Below are 23985 nucleotides of genomic sequence, written 5' to 3' on the forward strand. Positions count from 1 at the left end.
CACACTCACTCTGCTTGTGTATCTGTAAAATACAAATACTGAGCAGCTCTAAAGAGTCATAAAATAATGTTGACAATAATAGTTCCCTCGGTTGTTGTGTATTCTCTAAAACTGGTGGCTGAGAGCACCAGACCAAATTAATCCCTTATGTAACTCCACTGAGTTCTGAGGAGTTATAGCAAAGATGAATTTGGTCTAGCATGTACAATCTCAGGAACTGTTTACACTTAATGGCAGTTGTTGGAATTATTAGCACTCCTTGGAGAAAATAACTGTTGGTTTTATTAACCTCTTTGATTTTTTTTTAAATTATTTTTATTTTGGTTCAAAATGGTTATGGGCATAAAAATGTCAGTGGGTAGACCACGTGGAGGTCTTTCTGGTTTGACATCTTTAGTTCTTGCAGGACTTCTGCACAAAGGTTCCTAGGCAGAAAACATGGGGGTTTTTCACATCAGTCCCAGGAGGGAGCATAGTAACTAAAATCTGTTCAAGCCAACTGCCTCCACTGAGCTCCCCTCTCCCAAAGGGCTTAAAGCTCTGCTTGGGCAAGACACACTGGAGAAAGCAGTCAGTTCATTTTCCTAGTGAAGGACAATAATGAAAGCTTTTGGTTCCTCTCTCCAGGGAGCAACCCGCTGGCAGAGCTGGCTGACATTTCTCCAAGGAGACTGAGCGGACCTTTCAAGGTTGAATGTTATGTAAGGAATTCTTTACAAGGCCCACTGAACCTCCCCACATTTGTCCTCCAATGTGCACAACTATTACATTCTACTTTTAATAACATGACCTTCATCATATTACCAGAGTTTCTGAAAATAAGAGAAAGCAAACAAAACCCTGCCATTATCTTAGCATGGAAAGGGAACATAAGATACAAGGAAAATTATAAGAAACACACACAGGGAACTAATACATTGATGTGTTCTAGAATGCAACTGCTATATTTGTTGTACAGCAGGGGCTAAGCCCTGCTTTCTATAGGCTGCTGTAAGCAGCTCCCCCAAACTGCAAACACACTGTGCACACCTGCCAGAGCCGTATGCAGAACATACCCAACACACTGCCAGATGATCCACAGATCCCAGATGGATCCAGTTTGCAGAGAGGACAGCTCCTCCTCAGCCACTGTATTCTGCAGTGCACAACCCCTGCCCCAGGTTGGTATTAATCCCATAATAAAGACTCCACCTGCTCTCCTGTTCCCTACAAGCAGAAAACATGAGCCTTACAGCATCTTTTCAATTCTTTCCCAGTACTGAAGAGCAAAGATTTGACTACAGATTAGTAATACTACTAAATGGATCAAGTAAGCACATGCATTACATCAAGCTGTATGTAAAGTGAGTGAAAATGTACTACGTAGTATAGACTCACTTTCTAAGAATTGTCATAAAAAAACCCAAACATGACAAATCACTGCTATACACTTAGGTGTTTATAGAGGAACCACAAATATGTGATTGAGGTTGAGTTTGCATACCACAGTTTCAGCAGAGGAATCAATTTTTCAGCTGCCTTTCACTAATTTGTTTTAATTAATTTTCATGAAAATCACTTCAGCAACTTAGTCGTTTAATAAAAACAAAGAACACAGCAGTAGGGCAATTTTTGCAGCAGCTGAAATTAAAGTAAAATACTCTAATTTTTTTAAATACTTTGAGGAATTACTTTGGAGCATCAGTAAAACCTCCACTCCAAGCCTTACAGTGTAAAGCCCCAGGAAGGGAGGAAGGGATGCACCTGCAGCAGTTCATCGATACCACATCAGTTGCCAGACCAGTGCACTGGGACCTGTGGCAGTTCCTCTGAAGGAAAGTATCCACAGAGTTGTCTGTTTGACTTGGGGCATGCTTGGCCACTGGATAACCCCAGTAATTAGAGTTAAGACCACCTTTCTGTTCTCACCCTCTGCTGTGACCCAGACACAGCCCAGTTCATCAGCTACCATGGGACTTATGCTCGTCATGCTTATATTGGTAGGATTAGAGACTTTATCCTTTTGGACACAGGAATAAAATCCAGTCCTTCATGGCTTTTTTTTTTTTTCAGTCACCATGCTGAGTGGAACTGGGGGCTGAATGTACTTTTAGAGCAAGACCCTTAAAAGCAACAGTTACACACGGGCCAGACAAATCTCTGTGGATTGGCAATGTGCAAGTCCCAGTTTTAACGCTGGACAAAGAATGGACATTTCTGCTCAGACTTCTGATTCAGCTCCACGTGCCAAATTTCTTATGATGTAATCAAGTGTAACTCCACTGCTATCAGCTGTCAACAGACTTCCTCCCACCATGCCAGCACCAAATTTGGCCCCAGAGCCGGGGAGCCCGCAGGCCTGTATCAACAGCAGCTACAGCAGCTATTTTAAGCTGGATGGAATTCTTACTGGTTTAGATGCTCTAGGATTACAAGGTCATAAACCTATGCTATCAAATCCATGCTGGTGCTCTGAGCCAGGCCCTGCCCTTTGATGCGTGCATCCAACTGCCATTGGAACTGCTGGAGGCCGAGCACATCTGAAAGTGGAGCACTGCCCATACGGTTTAAATTGGCTTAATTCCTCTAGTGCATGCAGCCTGTTGCTCCACATTGTATTTATTAGACAGTTTCATTTGGGTTTTTTACTTGTTTGTTTTGTGTGCTGAAGGCTTTTTGCTGCCCTATTTAGTATTCAGGGCTTAATGTTATTCTGATTTGAATGAAACACATCTCATTATTTAACCGAGCTCAGAAATGCCACATCACCCAATGCACTCTCTGTGGTTTAGACATATTTTAGCATATCTATCCAAAGAATCGTAAAATAAATACAGCAAGATGCGGTGTTAAATAGTCTCTCCTCTGAGTGCTACAGCCATATCTTCCCATGTAATTGATCCCGTACTTACAAAACTAAAATTACTCAAGTGCTACAAAAGTAACGGATCGATTCTGGAAGTGTGTGACTAACTAGAACTGAGCCCTAATGCTGGAGGAGCACAATGCCACAATGCCTCTGACCGCAATTTTTCAAAACCAGGAGATTTAAATATATGCACATACACCTACATAAATGCATACAACATTTCTGCAGTTCTTTAACTGCTTTCTTTCTGCAGTCTAAGAGTTTTCCATTCAAGGTCTTCTCTGCCATTTTGAAGGTTGCATGTGCTTTGGTTGGGTTTGTTGTTTTTTAGTTTTGTTGTTTTGTTTTTTTTTTGTAGAAGCTGAGTCATTCCCATGACTCCAAGAGTTTAAGCTTTCTATAAAAAGTCAAAAAATATCTGATATTTTAAACTGCTATGGTAGGCAGTAGCTTTACATGTCATGCCTCTGTCTTAAGCTTATTCTTTGGACCATTTGGAATGCTAGCTGCATTCATATTGCCAGAATAACACTGGATATTTGTATATATGCCCACATTCAAACATGCATGCCTATGCTACATACATTTATATATGTAGCCAGAAGTCATAGCCAGTTCAGAAGAATGCTGATTTTCTTCAAGAACTGTCTTTACTGCTCTTGTGTAAGACACACACTCAATTACAACTGAGCCAAATTTAGAAGAATTGCTTTTTGGTTTCATATTCTCTTTACTGGGTGCAAATTTCTGGTAAATGCCCATGACCTTGGTGGTTTGTTTTTGTAACCACTCCTGCACAAGAGCAGCTTTACTTCTTCTACCAATCTGATGGCCTGCAATGCAGACTTGAGTGTAAATGAGTGTATCTGCACAGACTTCAGTGGATTTATGCTGATTTATACCAGATCACTGGCTCAGTGGGATTCCTGTTCCCTCTCACATACTCCAGTTCTATAAGCTGGTATAATTCCAGTGGAGTAATTCTGGATTTGTACTGGTAAATATGAAAACTGATCAAAATTACCTAAGATGGTAGAGAATGAGGAAAAAAAAAAACAGCAAAAACATTTTCAAAAAGTCCTAGTTTAAGCTTTTACAGGATGATACTATTTAGTCAAGCAAACTTATGCAATTGCTTTCTGGGCAATCCATCCAAAATGTTAATTTCAAATACTTGTGTGTGTGCATCTTGTAACTCCACAAAGAGAAAAGAAAATATTAATCTAAAATGGTACTGCCTAATTTTCTGGAATACATAATTCATCCAACATGGATTCTGGCAGCTCAGCTTTAACTCCGAAACAAAAGAAATCCACACAAAAGACAATAAATCTGCATAACACATGGTACTAAAATGATCCAATGGATTTATAGATGTTTACAAGTTTGCAGAGTGTGACACAGCGTCCACCAGAAATTTGATATTCACAGCACAAAACATCATAAACATATGTCTGCAACTACAAAAGGGCCTTTTTATGTGGGGATCATTGTTAAAATTGTCTTCAGAACATAAACCTTGAGTTGTAAATGCTACTCCCCATTTATTCTCCAAGACATAACAAATGAGGGAAGAAAAGCAGAGATATGTTTGTAATTGAAAATGTTTCTCAGGAAATGATCTGTACAGGAACATCATTCTCATTCCATTAACTGCTGACTCCAAGCCAACCATTTGTAAAAGTAAATAAATATGCAAACTGGCTGACAACAATGTGCCTGTCTTTAATGTTTCTACATTAGTACTCAGTCTCCAAAAAAGAATCTATTTTCTTTTCTCATTTCTCCATTAAACCAAACATGGCATGCACACAAAAGGAACAGGAGTAATGCTGTTCACAAAAAAGATGGGAGAAATGCTATGATTTGATTTTCATGTATCCAGCAGAAATTAAATGCTTATTGCCTTGAGCTTTCTTTAAAGTCCAAAGCCACCCTGAAGTACCTCAGTAACTAGTTTGCTGTTCCTTTCTCTTTTGCAATTAACAGGGAAAAAAAAAAAAACAACTCCATAGGCTGACAAATGTCTGGTCTGGGTCTGAGTAGGTAAAAAACAACAAATCAGGGAGCAAACTCAGTCCTCCTTTCTCAGAATTTTCCTGTAGTTTCTAAGAGGTAATAAGTGGTGCAGTGTCAAGCTAACACAGATACCAGTCATTCCATTCATTCCTTCAACACATCCTCTCAACACATCTTTTAAAATACATAAGCAGTGTCTGCAGATGTTTTGAGAAGCTTGTTACCCTCCAGGAGTGTTTAAAACCCTACTGAAAAAAAAAAAAAACCCAGACAAAAAAACCCCGAAAGGCAGCTTTGGGAACAAATACAGACAAGAGTTTAATTGACACTGATTTTTACTCCCACTGAAGAATAAATCACGCATATGAGAAATGCTGTGACCATTCCAAGTTGTTATCAAAATGTGCTGTGCTGAATCTGATCCCAGCCTGCAAGCTCCAAACAGCCTCAGATGCTTACACAGGGTCTTTGTGCAACAGACACACACAGGTTGTTTGCTGGTGTGCACATGGTATCCCTATATTCAAAGTGTTTCATTGAAACCAATCCTTCGACAGCTGAGATTTCCAAATTATTGAGGTAAGTATTGACAGATCCCTAAACCGATTTATTGAGGCACATCACAATTACACAGAGCACTCGAGGCTACACAGAGACAGAAGGAGGAAGCGTTTTTATCCTTCTCACTGATATTTTGATGTTTCTCGAGTTACAACAAATCTGCAGAGGAGAGGCAGACAGACCTCTTGCTGCAGTCCTAACCCGAAGCAAGTGGAGGCAATTGTTCATCCTATATGCACAACAGCTTGCTGCAACAATGTTTTTTTCCAAACATTGTGGAGTGGAGAAGCTGATTTTGTAGGGCTGACTTGCCTCATTTTGTGAATCACCAACCAGCTAATAGTAGCTATTCCAACATCAACATGAGGCACTCATGCAGAGAAGACAAAACCAAGGATCTGTTCCAAGAAGTCTTTCCCAGCTCAACAAGTTCTAGCTATTCCTAAGAGAAAACCCAAAAATAGTTCATAGGAATGTGAGGGCACACCAGTAGCAAGCTGAGGATTTCCTGAATTTCTTGCTCTTTTCTTCTTGTGTATATAAGCCTCGCTTTTGAAGGAGAAAAAGTTAAGTGTCAGACCTACTGCATCTCAGTCATCTAGATGATTGCTTTTTCTTGAAAGAAATAGAAAAATTACTACATTTACTGGAAAGTTGAAGTTCCTTCTCAGAGACTGCAAATTAGTTTATGTATCACACTCTTTTCAAACTGTAGTTCCTAGAGCTACTTGTGTTTTAAGATAAGCATCTTGTCATCTTCAAGGAATGACTTTGTGACAAAGGATCAAAAGATTTGTAGTAAATGGCCAAGAATTTCTACATCTCAAAAGGAAAAAAAACCACAAAGCCCAAACCACCTTAATATCTTACGGAAGTTCCTCACACTTCCAGAACTTACTTTGGTGTCAAAGTCAACCAAGATGAAGTCTGGGGGTGACACAGAGGCTGGACAAGTAGCAAACACATGAAAGATGGGATAAGAGTCACCCAAAGAAATTAAAATAATAATGAATACAAATATGTAGATGTATTACTAATTTACATAATTGGTAGTTTGCAGCCCATTTTTTGCTACCTTCTGCATCAATCCTGGGCATCTAACCATGGTTCTCAGATTCAGTACAACGAAGGAGAATTAACTTGCAACATCTAATTCTGTTTTTCCCCTCCACTTTAAAGATTTTCAGTTTCTTGCTATGTTTATTATTTGTGCCTACCACACAGATGGTTTCTAAAAATCTCTGCAACATGTCCTAGGGAATTGAAGTTTTTTGTCAAGGACAGAATCAGGATCTAATTTGGGAATTGGGATCTAAAGACAGGCCTTCAACATGGGAAAACTAGGCTGTGGCTTTGGCTGGATCAACAGAAACCCAGCTACATTCTTAAAGAAAATGGGCCGGATTTGGTCAAAGGCAAAAAAATGAAACCTTAAAATGGCAGAAATATATCTTCTAGCATACTGAAGAGTAAGCTGCCCTCTGGGGTTCTCTCACCAACGTGGAGGTTAACAGGTATTTGACAGCAGAAAAGCTTCAGGGTTTGACTGTGACAGCAAGGACTACAGAAAAGGTAAACTTGCTTCCCCATTCTTATCTCACAGGAGTTTGCACCAGCAGGATGCAGGTCTGATGTGTGGAAGCCCTTCTGCTTTTTCCCAGCCATACAGCTTGACAGGCCATTTCAGGGACAGAGATATTAGGGCTGTGGCAATCCCTGGCTAGAGGGAGGACTTTGGTCAGCTGGCATAAATCACAGTGTGGTGTGATCAGTAGTATGGCTGTGCTATTCTCCTAAAACATATTTACACAAAAGTGTAAGATGATGATGCAAGACAGGACTTTGGTAGCACAAGCTGGAAACTATGTTTGGCCTAGGAAAGCAGAGTTAGTTCTCAATTTGCGCAGGAAATAAATGAACATTTTCCAGTCTAGGTTCTCAAATCCCTTAATCAGAATTAATTCATTTAACATCCCACCAACAGAAAAAAATAGCATTATCCCCATTCTGCAGCACAGAAAGTGATGCAATTTCAGATGATGGAATACATCTACATGTTTCCTTTCTGGAGACATAAACTGCACTTGTAAAATGGAAGCTTGGCACTTGAAAATACAGCCTTACCTGTCTGCAATGTTACACTTAGCCTGACACAGAGTGGACAAGAATACTCTTGCTTTCCAAACCCATATCATTGTAAAGAGAACACCCTTCTTTCCATATAACCAGTAGTAATGATTTTCATCCAGCCCTGTGCCTTGCCTTTCACAGGCCCTGCCCAGTACCCTCTTGTGCGTTCCTAATCTTCCTTATTTCCTCATAAAACTCAAACAGCTGCTCCAATTTCCAAATGCCCTAAAATAAAGTACTTTATTGAACAGTTCATCTGATTATGAAGTTCACATGTTATTGTGAGGACCAGCTCTGAACTGCACATGCATTAAAACCGTCTTTTCCAAGAAATCCCAAACAAGCTGTAAGTTTGGAGCAGCACTTGCTACCACCCGTCAAGAGCTGTCAGACAAGGGAAACACCACTGTGTAAGCTCCTACCTGTCAAATGCATTTCATGGGTTGCTGTCATTACTAATGTATCTATTTCAGCAAGAAGAGCAATCATATCAATAGTAGCTGTGGCTGTATTTCCTACCTTGCAGGTGAATGTACCAAAACCTGCAACTCAATAATCTAAGTAGATAACCTTAAATGGGTTTTACTTCATAGCACTGACACATTTGGAGTTTCTCAGAAATAATCTGCAGCTTTCTGTTGCTGATGTCATAAATGAGTTTATGTTGCTCTTCCTATTAGAAAGCATACAGTATCACAAAATTTTCATTTTAATAAGCACAAATATTAAAACTTACCTACTGCATAACACATAGCTCATCTGAAAATTTCTATCCCAAGAATGCTTTCAACTACAGCTTGCTCTGAGTGGAAATTCAGCTGATAAAAATCGCTGTTTTCGCACTGGAGCCAGTGTTACTTAAGGACTGAATTTGTACCAAACTGAAGCTAACAGAAACACATACTCTTATGAAATACCACTAGGATGAAATAGCTAATTCTATCTCACTAATATTGCAGAAATATTTTCATGGAATAGCATTCAAAATTAACTGCTGTATTTTCTTCCTCTTTTACCCAGGAAAAGCGAAGTCTGACAAGGGTAAGAAGAAAATATACTCCCCTTCTTATCTCCAAAATATTACAAACCAAAAATAACTGCCATTGAAATACACAAGGTCAGAAAACAATGCTCCTAAAGTATCACAGAAACCAAGTCAGTCTAGTCTCCTACCTTTAGGGCAAAACGCTCCACAGCCCATCGTGGGGTCGCTGGGCCACCCTCATAGTGCATCACAGGGGGGACTGCAGTCCTTAAGGTGTTTGAAGCCCCTTGCAGGCCCCTTTGCTGCTGCTCTTCAGAGAAGCTGTATTAACTTTAGAGCCTGTTTTCCAACAGAATGGTCCAAGCACATCACAACTCTCGGCTCGGAGCATCGCTTCAGAACAAGCGACTGACTGCCTTTATAATTTAATATGATGCCACATGAGACTCATAGACCATCTGCAAAAGAAACCAAATCTGCTTTTTGCAGCTTGGTGAGTTGTGTTCTGAAGGCTGTGATGCAGTTTTGATTGTGTGCCTTTGTTATCAGTCATATAACTAAACAAAGTGCTCAAAGGGCAAGTGTAAAACACACGTTTTTAGTAATCGCAGTCTGTTTCTGCTCTAGGTAATTTGTACCTTTTCCCCTTATAACTGAATAAAGTCACAGTTCCCCTCAAAGTGTAGGAAAGCTCTATGCATAGACATGGCAATATTTTTGTTTGTTTGTTTGTTTGTTTGTGAAACAGAATCTGATCAACAGGAGTTACAGAATCCTTGAAGCTTGTTTCCAGAATTGAGGTGCGTGTGTGATATTACCAAATTCAGGTCCTGGTCACAGCACTCTTTTCTCTAAAAATACTTCCCAACTGAAATAATTAGCAAAACTCACATGGAATGAGGATTAAGCTCTGAAACAGTAAAAGGCATATAAAAAGCTAAAAAGCAAAGGAAAGGAGAGGTATGAGCCATCAAAAGAATAATAAACTACTGGTAAGAAATAAACTAGTTTTATGGTCTATAGGTCCTTCCAAAGAGGGACAGTAATGAAAATATAATCTAAAGCAATTACTTGCTTGGACTAAAAATCAAATTCCTATGAAGTTTTCTACAGACTAAAACTTTTCAGAAGCTGTAAAATGTTTAAGTGTCTGTTTCAACTTGGAGCTGGATGAGGGAAGTGACACATCCCTGGCTCATTTCTAAGTAGTGGAAAGTAGTTACCTTTCTAGTTTCCAATTGAACTTCATTTAAAGTACCAGTGCCAAAAGACAAGTATGGAGAACTAAGCAGTATTTATTATTTAGTGTTATTCAGCTGTGCTGCACAACATTCATTCCGCAGGTTTCATGTCAGATGTGATTCCTTGCAGAGAAAGACATGGAGCCCCCATCACAGTTCTGAAACTGCATTGTTCTCCAGTTCTAATGAGTCTCTGATACACATTGGTCTGTGGCTACTGGGTCACTCCTAAAAGCAGCTTTCTCCTGCCAACATTTCCATTTCACGCAGTACTCACAAGTAGTAATGGGGCTCCCCATTCTGACTCCTGGAGTCCTGTTGCCTTCTGGCACTGGAAAACTGGATTGCTGAACTGCTGAATAACAGCATTCAGTCACAGGACAATACTGAGCTGGCAGTTCTTTACCAAGCTTTCCTTTTCTTAAGTTCTGAATAGAACTCTAAGTGTCCCAGATACTTTACTGGGGCAATCCCATTTTGGAGATAAGTACAGCTAAAGGAAAACCATGCTTCACTTGAAACTTCAATGCTGAACATGATTATATATAATGAAAATTCACAAAGTCTGAATCCACAGCAACCTGCATCATCAATTCAAGCTGTTTTGCAAGCGATTATTTATACTTGTGTACAAAGCAGCACTATTTTGCATGCACAGCAATAGCTATTTCACAAAAATAGTAAATGAAATTTTTTTTGTTTATATACCTACAGTACTAAACAAAAGATCATGTCCAGGTAATAGGTGAGGTTACAGCAGAGTAAGAAAGCTGTAAATTGGCTAAAGCAGAGCTGCTTTCTCTGAGGGTATAACATGGCAAGAAGTTGACAATAGTAGATCTGAAGTGCATAGTTTGGGGACCCTGCTCATTCTCTCTGTAATTCATTTTCACTTGCCACAAACAAATTCAAACAGGGCTTGATTTCTAATTCCTGCAACATCATCACTCAAAAAGCCTGTGTACTTCCCCCTTCCTTTAGCAGAGATCACTGCAGAGGAAAAAAAGCACATTGGTAAGATGCTTTGGGCCTAGAGTTTCCCAAACTGTTCCTAAGGGCTCATTTTCAACCCTGCAATTTTCAGCTTTGTAAAAACAGAAGTATAGCCAGGGAGGACTAAAGTCTTTTTCAAGCCGTTTTGGCCATCAATACAGGAAACAATTCAAAGGCAACATGACACTGATAGCTTAATTTGTGAAAATGGATAAATACTGGATCTGCCACATAGCACATTTACCCATGTAACAAATAAATACAGAAATAGCACTGCAATACTTGGTTAAAAGGTTTTGGTTCACAGAGGAGGAAATTCAATTAAAGCATGTAATGTCAATTACTGTCATTTGTAATTTTATTTTGCTTCCCTAGAAACAATACAGATGCAGGATTCTAAAGTTACCTGCATGTTTGATGCAAATGGGATAAAATTATCTAGGTTCTGAGAAAATCCAGATAGTAGTAGGGAAAAAACCCACAGTTTTACCTAACCTCACTCATGGATCTTCTTCCAAGTGCTGATTACATGAGGACTGACAACCCTCCAATTTAAACATATAAGCCAACAATCCAGACCTGAAACAAGACTTTTATGCTTAAAAAATTATGTTAAGTCATCAGAAAGGTTGGGATGGGAGCAACAGCTTAATTCTCAGCTACTGCAAATGGGCACAGCCTTACTAAAGCCAACAGAAGAACATGGATTGATATTAGAAGAAAACTTGGCTTACTGTTTATACTTAGTGATTTCAATTGGAAAATTACAGGGTTAGGTCCTTAATGCTTCTGTCTCTTTTGCTCTGCTCTGTGCAGAAGTGACAGAGACTAGAAGCTGAGCCTCTCACCACCACAGTAAGAAACACAGCCAAATCTCATCAGTCCTTTTTCTCCTTTGCCACATGCCATGCACTGCAGTATCAGCACCCATTTATGCTTTCACACAGTTTTTCAGCTGTAGAGCTCAGTGCTGTTCAGAAGCATCCTACCCATATCATACCCTGTTGAAGTCAGGAAATAGTACCAAAAATGAAGCAGTTGAATTTACTGCTGGTGAAATAAATGTCAGACATATTTCTACCTTGCAAACTGTGATCTGGAGCTACCACTAGAATTAGCAAGAGAAAGTCTTCTGTAAAGACCTCTAAGCCATTTTTCTTTAAGTAACACCACCTTTAAATATGGAAGGCATCCTGCCTTTGAAAAAACATACTTTCCTCAATAGTGTAATGCTAAAGGAAAATGATGATTAGATTTATAGGAAAGAGCTAAAAAAAGAAAGACTAAATCAATCAGATGCTTTCTTATGCCTCTAAATGACACACATAAATCGGGTCTATCACGTTCCCCCAGGCTATTTCAGGAGTATGCAGAACACAGAATGATGCAGATTCATTACAAAGAGTCTAAATCTAATCTACCTGAATTTAAAATGCCAGGAATGGCATGGAAGAAGAGAAGACAGACCTTGTACACTATACATAAGCAGAAACAAGAGTCATGCAAACTGGGAATCACATAAAATGTTCATTTACAAAGAAATTATAGGTCAGATCCCTGGCAGTGCCAACATCTATTGGTGTGTAAGTGCAGGGAGGAAAGAGGTATCACCAAACTACCTTTGTGCCTTCCCAAGTTCCCATAAGGATGATATGAGGCTGACATCTGGGACTTCAGGGGTGGCACTTAACCTCCCCTCACCATTCACTAAAATCCAAATTATGAAACACCTTCCCAAATAACACAGGTGAAGGTTGACAAAAGACATTCAAAAGGGGCATTTCCAACTAGATCTAGGTGGCAAACGCAAAAAAATTAGAATTGTTGACAAAAATAAAATATCACTGACATGACACAGTTCACCTATAATATAACTGACAAATAGTTAAAAATATGTTGACAAGAACCTGAGGAATTACAGCTCACTCAGAATGTTGCTATTATTTGTAGTGCACCTTGCAAGGCCCAAGTGTCACTAAACACAGGCAGGTCCATTACCCTTTTCCCTAAAAACACAGGAGGAAGCAAATGGTGTTATATCTATAAATACACGCACCTTTTTATGCCTTATATCATAAACAAAATCTTTACAACCATACATGCACACAAAATCAGTTCATTTGGAACACTCAATAATACAGCCTCTCTCTCTTAACAAGCAACTCTCACTCCCTGACATTAAATCAAGACACACTCAGGTCTAAAACCTTCACCTGGAGCCAGACTTGTTGGCTTGTTATGTGCTGACATTTTAAACTGAATGTAGGAATAACTCTCTTCTCATTTTCTAAGAGAGCTATGCTGGATCAAAATCTAAACACAGCAATGCTACTGAAAATGCAGAAACAAAGTCAGCAGAATCTCAGCAGCATAAAACTGGTATGCAGGTCAGACCTAAATCACAACCCCTGCCAACTTCTCTTGTGGCACAAAAATATTACTCAGCAAGAGTAAAGGCAGCACAACTGATTGCCAAACAGCTTACTAGTGCCATGATGCTACTTCTCAAGAGAAGAACTACAGTGTACTGACTTACAAAGATGTCCAAAATTGGCTCAAAGTTTGTGGCAGAGTAAGAGGAAAAACCCCTTGATTTATAGGCCTGTACATTAACAAGCCCCTCTTTCTCATTACTCTCTCACTGCCTTCCATTTAGTCTTCATGTTACTCGAGTTGAATTTCCTTTATGCCCGGGCCCTATTCACTGACTGCATTACTACACCAATTCCACTTGAGATCTCCGTTTCTAGAATCCTGCCAAGCTGGCAATATGGTTCCTGAGAGACTACTTTCCCTGACATGCAGTAAGCTATTTACTGACACACCACTGTTCCCATTCAGTTCTGCACCTAAGCAGTGAACTGGATAGCAGTTCCATATGTTGGAGCTGTTACACTTCTCTGGAAAATTATATTACTTTGGGTAAATAAAAAGCTAGGAGCAGCAGGAAAAATATCATAAAAATGCAGCCGAATTTGTTTCATCCTGCCTCCATCAGCAAATTTGGTCTATGACCTCTGCATATGACTCATGCAAGTGCTTTAAAACTTGCAGTGATTTATATTTTCAGGATAGGAAGTTCAAGGCTTATATTTCTGTTCTCCAACCGTACATTATTTCTCTCCATACACAATTTCTCGGTAATTATCTATGAACTAAAACATATAGGCATCTTTTTTTCTACTTTGTGGTGCATATTAACCAAAACCATTCATCTCAGTAACCAGTCTCTGTGTTCTTGGCAGAGTAGAGCTGACGTGTAGGTTATTCCTGGAACCATACTAGGTTGATGCTCTCACCATAGTTTTAGTCATGGAAACTGGTTTCTAGCGAGACAGGCATTGTTTGTGAGAAAGGAAATTCCCAGCATGTCTGTCAGAAACAAGAAGTAGCAGGGTACATCCCTTAAAAATGTAATATTTGCATCGTGCTGTTCATCAGAAGACCTTAGTCTGTTCTACAAATCAAGTAATGCTCTTTGGAGCTTTGGGCTCGTGTCCCTCTGCAGCACAGCTTCACTCCTCAGTCTTACCTTCATAAAAGAGCAACAAGTCAAAACACCACACAGACACCAGAAAAAGAGAGATCTTCTCACCCGTCACATGCACACAGACTATTTCTGATCCCACATTCAGTAACCTAACTCTCCATTAGTTTTTCAGACGATTCCATAAAATCATTAGCCTACACGCTACCGTTCTGCTGCCATCCTGCTGATCAGAACCAGTGACTTAGCTCCCATGGAGGCAACTCTAAACCAAACAGAATTATATCTGGACTTCTGTAGGCTGCTACGGAATGGCATGAAAGCTTCAGTGAACTGGACAGCCTATTTACAAGAGTTTACAGCACTTCTGTTATGTGGACACACTGCGGAATGGTGAGACAAAAGGTAACTCTACAACCCACTGTGTGTATCTGGTACTTATTCCACATATTTGAGCTCTGGATTTTAATCCCAGAAATGGTAGTGCCAGGGTTCAAGGCACATGGTACACTCAAGGAACAATCTGATGGTCGGTGTCTGGGTGCCCTAACATTTCCCTGTGTGTCTTACAGGGCTCTATTTGAATTCATAGTCTGCTTTGAAGAGAACCATAGAAGAGGCTACTTTTCAGCTTCTCTAAACATTATTAGTTGGGCTTTTGGATCCACAGACCTTTGTTTTCTATGGTCTATTTGATGTGTATCACAACACTTGAGAGGTTACAGGTAAGGTCTCACTGACTTGAAATAGATAATTTATTTCCTTTGTGATGCAGGCCTGTAAGAACCACAGTGCAGCTTTAACCATAGATATGTTGACTTTACCCTCTAGGGACCAAGTTGGGAATTACTGTACTGGTTAGCTGCAACTCATTAAGCACTCTTTGCCTTACTCCTGTAAAATTTAACAAGTAGCCCATTCAGTAAAAGAGTAAAAATCTGCCTCCACGGATAAATTCTATGGGGCTCTGTGTCTTCAGCACTTGCCTCTGCAGGACATTCTATGACAGCAAAAGCAAAGTGTCTCGCACATCAATCTGGAGAGTTTTTGTGGCATTGATGTTCTTCCTGTGTGCTCTCTTGAACTGGTCATGCCCAGACAGTGAAAACTTTTTCATCTCCTTTTTCTACAGTGCCAGCAGAGATCAACAGTTCTGCTCTATCTAATGGGAAATCTCTGGGGTCTTATGAATCACGTGTTGGCAGCTTAATCTAGATGGAAATCTGTGTTCATCCCTGGAAAGCCTTGCTTTAAAACAATTTTCTGTAACATTCAGACTTTAGTTGATCTTAAAATTTATTTCTAGTCTGAATGAGTTAAAACACAGGTGACGTTTCCCTGCTGAATGATCAGCTCAAGCACAAAACCTGATCTGACAGATCTGGATCAGTTTTAGAAGTTGGCTGCAAAATGTTACATCAGTGAACAAGTTAATCCTAACCAAGGACCTGAAAGCTTCTGTTTTTCTTCAAATGTTTCCATTTTCATTAGTACTACAGGGCATGTCAGGCGAATCCTGCCCTTTGTTATTTGTGCAGCCCAATTGCAATTAAGCTAACAAGTCTGCTGTAGTACAGGATGGTGTCCAAACCCTTTTCATAGCTGTGGTTGCTCAGGAAGAAGAAAGCAAACCCTTAATTTGTCACTGAGGTAAGCATTTATCAACTGCAGGCACAAAGGAAGGTCAACACATCTCTGCCGTTTCAGAACTACAATGGCACTTTAAGCCTCCTGACACCACTTGGATGCAGACAATGGTCATTATCACAATTTCATGAATATGACAGAAAAGAAAGAGAATTTGCATGCAGCCTCAGAACAGACCCAGGATTAGTGCTCAAGGCTGTTGTCTCCCAGGCACAGGCTTAGTCCACTTCAGAAGCAGTCCCTCACCCACATCATCACTGTCCTCTCATCCACTTTCCTGATTCGAGTTGGTCACCTTCTGAACACTACTTTCACCTTGTCCATCTCCCCCTCCAAGCCCCAGGTTTATTGTCACCTTCCCACTCTCCCGCTCTGGTGCTGCTGCTGCCACTTCCTCGCAATGGCTTCCCCCTTCTCGACCCTACAACTGCAGGCACAGAGCCAGAGCCTCCATGTCCAAGTGATCTTGTTTTCCAGATCCTGCAGGGAGCAGAACCAGAAGGTAAATGATGAAAAACAGCACCCTGTGTTGCCAATCCAATTTATCATATTTTGAATGCAGGTATTAAAAATATGAAAAGTATTATTAACTCTCTCTTGTCCCACTCAGAGGCACTTTAAATTGACTGTTTGAACTTTGCCTTACAAATCTGTTCCAAGTGTTAACTGCTGATTTTACATTACATCCTAGATTGCATAGTTGTCACCAATCTCCATCCTTCTCTGACCCCTGTAAAACATTTTTCCTGACAGTTTTTTGAAAAGTCTTTAAATAATATTAGGAAGAGAACCTGATAGTATATACTTCCAGAAACTTGTGCTGGCAGAATTAAGTTTAAAAGCACTGCATAAGCGAAAGAAAATATTTCCTGGATCAATCAAGGCTTAGTGTAATAAAGGGAAGATGTTGCCTTTAACAGTCAAAGGAATCTACCACCTTGTTAAAGAGCACCAGCCAGCCAACCCGTGCTGATGAACAAACAGGAGATTTTCAGTTTCTGGCCCCTCACACAGTGAACCTGTTGGTTTATAATTACAGCTCTCTTTGCCTTGCCAGGGCAGGGGGAAAGGGCAGTTGAGAGGCTGTGCTCCACCACAGTAGCACCTGCATGCAAATGCAGCGATATCAGCTTAGGGGCTCCGAAGGGAACCACTTGCCATAAGTAAATGCACTTTGACAGCAGCTCCTAATAAGAGGAAGGAAATGAGAGAGAGAAAGAAAAGTGATAGGAGACAAAAGGACTTTATAAAACAGGGCTTTATTGCTTTCATTTGTAGCATTTTCTCTTTGTTCTCTTGAGCCTTCCAATTCCAGATGCTGCACAAAAGAGATACCTGTCTAAAAAAGTTTATTTCAATCTGTAACTGACTTGCAAGATGCTTCACGAACTCAACAGCCCATTATTAGGAGTAACAATGAGCTACCTCTAATTAATTTGGTGCAGCCTTTGCTTCTGATACCAATCAAATCAATATTAATGGGGAGTTTGTGCTCTCTCATTACAGTACAAAATGGGTACCAATCTTCTCATGAAGATTTTTGGACCATAAACTGTGTTTGAGGTCAGCGTACTTGGCTTCTTCCCACACCCCTTTTTTTCAACCAGGATGGAAAAAATATATAATGATGTGCTATTTAGTACCTGGATAAAAATCTACATTCAGGCTGCCTACACCGAGAGACTGAAACCAGTTCAATATGAAGAAATCTCAGTCTAAGAAAATAAAGAATTTGGTAGCTCGCAGAGCTCAAATTAAACACTTAAATAGGTAACACTAGATATTTCTCATGCTGCCTCACATTTCTCTATTTATTTTTATCTGCAGGATCAGGCGTGTTAGAGAGGGAGGCCTGGTAAGAATTGCCTCAGCCATCATTCTTGGTTACTTACATCTGTGGTCAATTTTCCACACTTTCTTCCATAAAAGGTAAACGAGGCACTGTACTTGCAACAGGATAATCTAAACAATATGAACAATGTTACTGTTAAAGACCATCTGGCTCATCAAGCACGGCTCCAGACTTTTAACTCCTTGAATAAAGTGTGGAACCCTGCAGTGTATTTTTTTTACTCAAAATTCATTTTTAAAATGGTAAAAGTATTGCTCCTGGAGACATGAGGGACTCAGACTGGGAGGAAATTCAGTTTCTGTTTTTATCCGTCCTGTATCTCACACACGTCGCAATCCGGGCTGGAGACAAACACTCAGACGTCACATTTTTCTACAAAAAAAAAGCCCTACGTGCGTAACTGGTATGTGTGGGGTTGGCATTCAGAGGGGAGACAAGAGGGTTAAGTATTTCATAACTCACTTCAACTTAATGGCCTGATTCTGCCACTTCTTGAAAGGTAATAAAAGTCAAAGAAGGGTCACTGGGAATTAGAAGAAAATAAGGGAGGAGAGGGGGTAAAGGTGAATGAGACCAAAGAAGGCTTTTGCTAACTGTACACACAATTTCTTATCTGTAGGTAAATTAACAAGTGGCTGGTCTCTGGGAGAAAAATGTTAAAGCAAAGTAGAAAGAAAATATCCTGGAAGAGAGCAAGCTGGTAGGGAGAAAACAGAGTGATCCCTGAAGTCCAAAGAGCAAAGGAAGCCCTGGAGCTGGCTGTGCTCTGTACACCAGAAGCCAGACTGTGGCTCCGTGCCTCAGTTTCCCCACCCACCCGCTCCCAGGGGAATTGCAGCCCACGGGGAGCAGTGCCAGGATTCACTTGAGCTCTGTGGAGTGCTCAGAAACACAGAGCAGCAGCAAGCTCGTGCCTTGAAGAAAAACAGTTCCACAGACACACAGGAGTTAAATATTCCCACACTTTCAAAAGGCTATGCACCTCAAAACACACTTGTTTTTGAACTGAGTGACAGAAAGAATTACATCTTGTCATGGGTCTTTGTTTAGTTCTTGCTCAGCTCTGTGATTTCTCAACTCTGTGATTTCTGTGCACAGAGCGGGTTAAAAAGCCCTGTAAGCACTGGCTGTAACAGAGGGCAGGGTTTTGGTCCTCAAGAGGGTTGTTATCCTCCAAAGAAGTTTTAATAACATTATAAAAAACAAAACAAAACACAACAAAAAAAATCCGAAACAAAACAAAACAAAAAAACCCTGCAACTAAGTGGTTGTTGAAATACTTCAATGCTTTGTATTTAATTTCTAAAAATATTTTTGGAAGGCGAAGCAAAGAAAATGAATTAGAGCATAGTTGGATTTTTTCTTTTTGTGTAAACACAAAAATTAATTTTCACATTCAGCGGTTCCTTGCTTTAAATTCTGCATCTTGTTTTAACCAGAAACATCACCCTATCTGGTTTCTAGGTAGAGCACATACAGGGCTGAACCTTCCCCTACAGTAAGTTCTTCCAGCCACTCCCAGAAACATGTGCCCACAACCCTTTTTTCAAAGTCTACTCTAGTTTAGACCTAATTTTCATTGAAGCTATTATAACATAAGCCCACTGTAATATGGACTGACATACATAAGGCTGAATTCTTAGCTTACAAAATCATTTGAACACGCAAGCAGGGCTTTTTTTTAATTTTGAAAGAAATTGTGTTTAATATATGCTCATGACTCATCAATTTGGAAAAAAAAAAGCAGTTTTACAGTAAGTAAGATAGGTCAGGCAGTTTTATGATTAATAGGGTCAAAAAGTTAGAATTCATACTTAAAACTTTGGTTGCTCACACTAAAACAGTTAACCCTATCTACTGAGCAACAACTATACACCAGGCCCCCAAAAAACAATGTAAAAAATTCAAAAAGAAGCAACACGATGTTACAAAACACTTATTTTGATGTTTGTTCATTCCATTCAAAACCAGAGCAACAGATTTCGAGACTCTCTGGGTGTAACTCTTCCAAAACAAATCAAGCTTTGAAGTATGAGATGTCAGAGTACAATGTGTAAACCAGGCATGCCCTAATGGCTACTTTGCTGCAAAAGCATCCCGTTTTCTGATGTACCAACTGAAAGTCCCTTTCCTCCTACTTAAGCTAATATTAGGATTTGAAAAAAATGAAAACAGAAATCATTTGATCAACAAACGAGTCTCTTGCCAAAACATCCTGTATGTTAATGACAACATCAGTTACAAAACCGTCTGCCAGTTGCATCGTAGCTCCGAGAAAAAAATCACTCCTTTAAATTTATTTTGCTGCTAACTTGACTGAGTGCTCGTGATAGTAAGCACCAAATGCACTGTAAGCTACTACTGGATTTTAATTAGGAGCATTCCACAGGAATAATGCTAACACGTGCTGAGTGATAAGCGTGTATGCGCTAATACTGTTCCGTAAAGCCTTAAATTACACGCTTCAGCGCGCTGGATTTAAATCCTAGAAGACACTGGCACCAATTGCTGGGATTACAACTTTCAATTAAACCTAGAACTAAATTACTGGATTTCAAACCATTTCTTTAAGCCACACCTGTCTGCTAAGCCTTTCACCACGTTCACACTTAATAACCCTTAACATTTTTCGTCTCGAAAGCTCGAAGGTTCTTCCAAATTTAATCCCCGTCGCTGCGCTCCACTTCACGTGTATGGAAACTGAGGCACACAATAATTAAATATCCAAACTAATGCAGGAACCTGTGCCATGACCACTGCTTTTAAAAGCGGTGATTGCACCTTGTTCCCAAAGTTATTGATCATTCTTACTCCCACATGATCATCATCTCTTGCACAAGTATTCACATGGCCTTATGATAAATTATGTCAGGAAAGAGCTTTGGATTAAACTGACCAACCAGCCAACAAAAAAAGGTTAGTTCTAACCTATGTCAGTTCCTGATCCCACACATTCCACAGACACAGAGACACTTGAGTTGGCTCAAGGGAGGCAACACCCCAGAGTTTATGATGGGAGTGAGACTCCATCTTTCAGTCAGCTTGTAAGATTAATGAAACAACACCATTAGTGCTGGAACTTTCCAAAATCCTGATAACACTCAGGACCACGTGATCATTCAGCAGAGAAGGTGAAGAGGGAATGTGCACTTAAAAAACAATACTCTAGACAGTACAACCAGCATTAGGGGGTGGGTCTTCAGAAAGCTCATGGTAAAACTGAGAAACTCCTTATATAACATACTACAGGTGTCAAAACCTTCACATGGTCAGAGGCCAAATGGGAAAATTCACCCCAGAAAAACTGTTTGGAGAGAGGTTTAGTGAACAAAAAGAGTTGCCAAACTGGTGGAGGCTGGCAGAGCATTCTGAAAAACCATCATATGTGTCTCATACTCCTCTACAAACGTACATCTCTGGCCATTATGTGCTGAGCTGGTTGGGCCTTCACTTGTCTGTCTTCATACTAACTAGCAAATATAAGAGAGAGGGCTGCTATTTATAAAAAAAATGCTTATTAAGTGAAATATTAAATTAACAAAAGAAATCAAGACTCCAACATTCCTACTTAGATCATAAACATTAGAAAACTATCAGATAATTATACCCACGGGTGTAATTCAGCTTTTATTTCAAGACCTGAAATGGTAAGATTTCTCTGGGGCCTTTCAACGGTCTTCTGCAATGAAACCTCCAGAGGAAATAATTACCTTTTGTGGGTAAAAGGAAAAGAAATTGCACTCTGACCCATACATGTAAATTAACACAGCTGAGTCTGTAGCCATTATTTAGGAGGCATGCTCTAGGTGGGCAACTTTCTAGACTTGGCAACAGAATGTTATGTAGAATCAGCACAGCAGAATTCTAAATAATTGACTGATGGCCTGGAGCATCTCTCATGGGGAGAGGATGAGACAGCAGGGACTGTTTAGCCTACAGAAGAGAAGGCTCAGGGGGATCACATCAATGTGCACAAATATCTGAAGGGAGGTTGTAAAAAAGGCAGAGGTAGACTCTTCTCAGTGGTGCCCAGTGACAGGACCAGAGGTAATGAGCACGAACCAAAACACAAGAGATTCCATTTGAACGTCAGGAAAAATATTTTTACCATGAGGGTGACCAGGAAAAACATTTTTACCATGAGGGTGACCAAGCACTGGCAGAAGTTGCCCAGAGGGGTTGTAGAATCTCCATCTCTGGACATATTTAAAAGCTATCTGGACATGCTGGCTCTAGTGGCCCTGCTTAACAGGGAGGTTGGACCAGATGACCTCCAGAGGTCCCTTTCAACCTTGGCCTCTCTGTGATTCTGTGACTCCAGGCACACAGTGATCTTTGTGGCCCAGCACTCACACTGCCTCGAGCAACTGCAGATGGATGGAGATACATCACCTACCTCCCTTCACACCGCCTGCATGAGCCCGAGGTCCCAAGGCTCTGGTGCACACAGTGACTGTCCAACTCAGAAATGCTTAGAAAGTTCAGCTATTGAGGCAAATTGGAGAACAGGACCCCCACTGCAGGAGCACAGAATTGAGCAAAGAATCGACTGGGCCATGCCTGCCCCCAACCACTCTTTATATGCACAGACATCAAATAACCAACTCATATTAAGGAAATGTAAGCCATGTGCATATACAGGAGCACCTCACTCTTTTCTTGCATTCCTACAAAGAGTTAGATTCATTTAGTACTCTGGTAAAAAGTGGTACTGCACAAATACGCTCTGGGCATAAGATCTGCCACAAATCAAAAATATTAAGAATTATTTTGTCTTGTATCTAGTGTTTGATATATTTCATAAATCCTTGCACACACTGGCAAGCAAATGACTTGAGTACTTTGTGAAGCTAACATGTATCACTTCTGAGTAAAGAAACGATCCTGTCCTTTTCTGGAGACTGGCATTACAAAAGTAGGTAGTTGTTTTCCGCAGAGGAAATCCCCGAAACTGCACATTCTAGTCCATACTCTGTAGTAACTGCTTTGAAGCAAAAAGAAAAATGCTTGGGTTGCTGCTCCTTCTGCAAAGGTTTCTGTGTTAGAAACAGCAATGTATGCTAACACTTTTAAAAAGCCTGATGAACTAAAAGACGAGGAGGACTCTGCTAAACATAGAATCCTTTACAGTGCCTGGACGAAACAACAGAAGAAAACTGCTGCAGCTGATTGTACTGTCTCTAGGTCTTGGCATTCATTATTTAAGTTCAGTGGAAACTGTTCAGCCTTGAAGTAGACTGACTCATGCACTTTAACTTCCAATTTCCTGCAAACAATCCATTAGTTTTTGGCAAGTTTCATACTGCACAGTACTTCCCTGAAAAGGGCTGCTCCCAAACTCTTCCAATTTCAACAGTGTTTTTTGTAAGAGAGTTTAATGAAAGTAGAATTTGTACTTGTGTCCTCACAAAACTGAGTGTGATCCCCACCTGAAGATGTCTGACACACTCATCAAAGGTATATGAACAAATTTGTTCCTAAAGATTCTCTCCAAATGTACTTGTTGGGACAAATCCTACTGAGCTGTACTATACTCTCCATGTGAGGCAGTGGGCATTTATCAGAGAACAGGAGCTGAGTCTAGATGTCCACTGTTGAGTTTTATCTGATGAGAAAACTAAACCCAGTATTTTCATACTACCTACACTTCTCCCAAAAGTGCACTACCTACTCCTACACTTCTCTGGATTTATAAAGGTTGAAATGAGCTTGATAAGTAAACCCTAATTCCATCATTTGCAACTAAAATGGCTTTTAAATTTACCATTCCCTTCAAATATTTTGTCACTAAGTGGTATCTGAAATATGTCAGTAACTCAAAATGGAAAATAACTGTGGTTATCTCTAACGCCACCAGTTGGTAACTATAGATAAATGTGGTCTAGTAAACAGTGACTAGTAGAACAATTCTTCTTCCATCCCCAGGATGTAATTATTTAAAAATGAGAAAGGAGTCGAAAGCATCGACACAAATACATGTGAATACAACTTTCAAAGTACTCAGTGGTATTCCAAATCCATATGTGCTACAGTTCAGCTGATACAGTATAAAAGCTTTGCACACTAAAATTAATTTTTTTAATCTGTGGACTTTGCAGAGCATGGTGCTGGAATCTTGTGTTTATCTACACTCTGAAAATGCTACAGTAAACAGCAGCACAGATTTCCTCACCTCAGCATATCAAATCTCCATCTATACAACAGGTTGTATAAACACGTTGC

General features: G+C 40.0%; 1 protein-coding gene across 2 annotated transcripts in view; it reads right to left on the bottom strand.

Annotated features, from left to right (window-relative positions):
• Nucleotides 1-23985, bottom strand: part of PARVA (parvin alpha) — a 66479-nt gene that overhangs the window by 26241 nt on the left and 16253 nt on the right. Inside the window, exon 1 of one of the 2 annotated variants that reach the window (XM_064657308.1) lies at nt 8732-9089. The exons of the other annotated variant lie outside the window; for it this stretch is intronic. Coding sequence (XP_064513378.1) covers nt 8732-8759 — 28 coding nt within the window. The 5' untranslated portion in view covers nt 8760-9089. Of the gene's footprint in view, nt 1-8731; nt 9090-23985 lie in introns of those variants that run through there. 2 annotated transcript variants of the gene reach the window in all.

The sequence above is a fragment of the Pseudopipra pipra genome, chromosome 6 (assembly GCF_036250125.1).
Source record: "Pseudopipra pipra isolate bDixPip1 chromosome 6, bDixPip1.hap1, whole genome shotgun sequence".
NCBI classification, from domain to species: domain Eukaryota; kingdom Metazoa; phylum Chordata; class Aves; order Passeriformes; family Pipridae; genus Pseudopipra; species Pseudopipra pipra.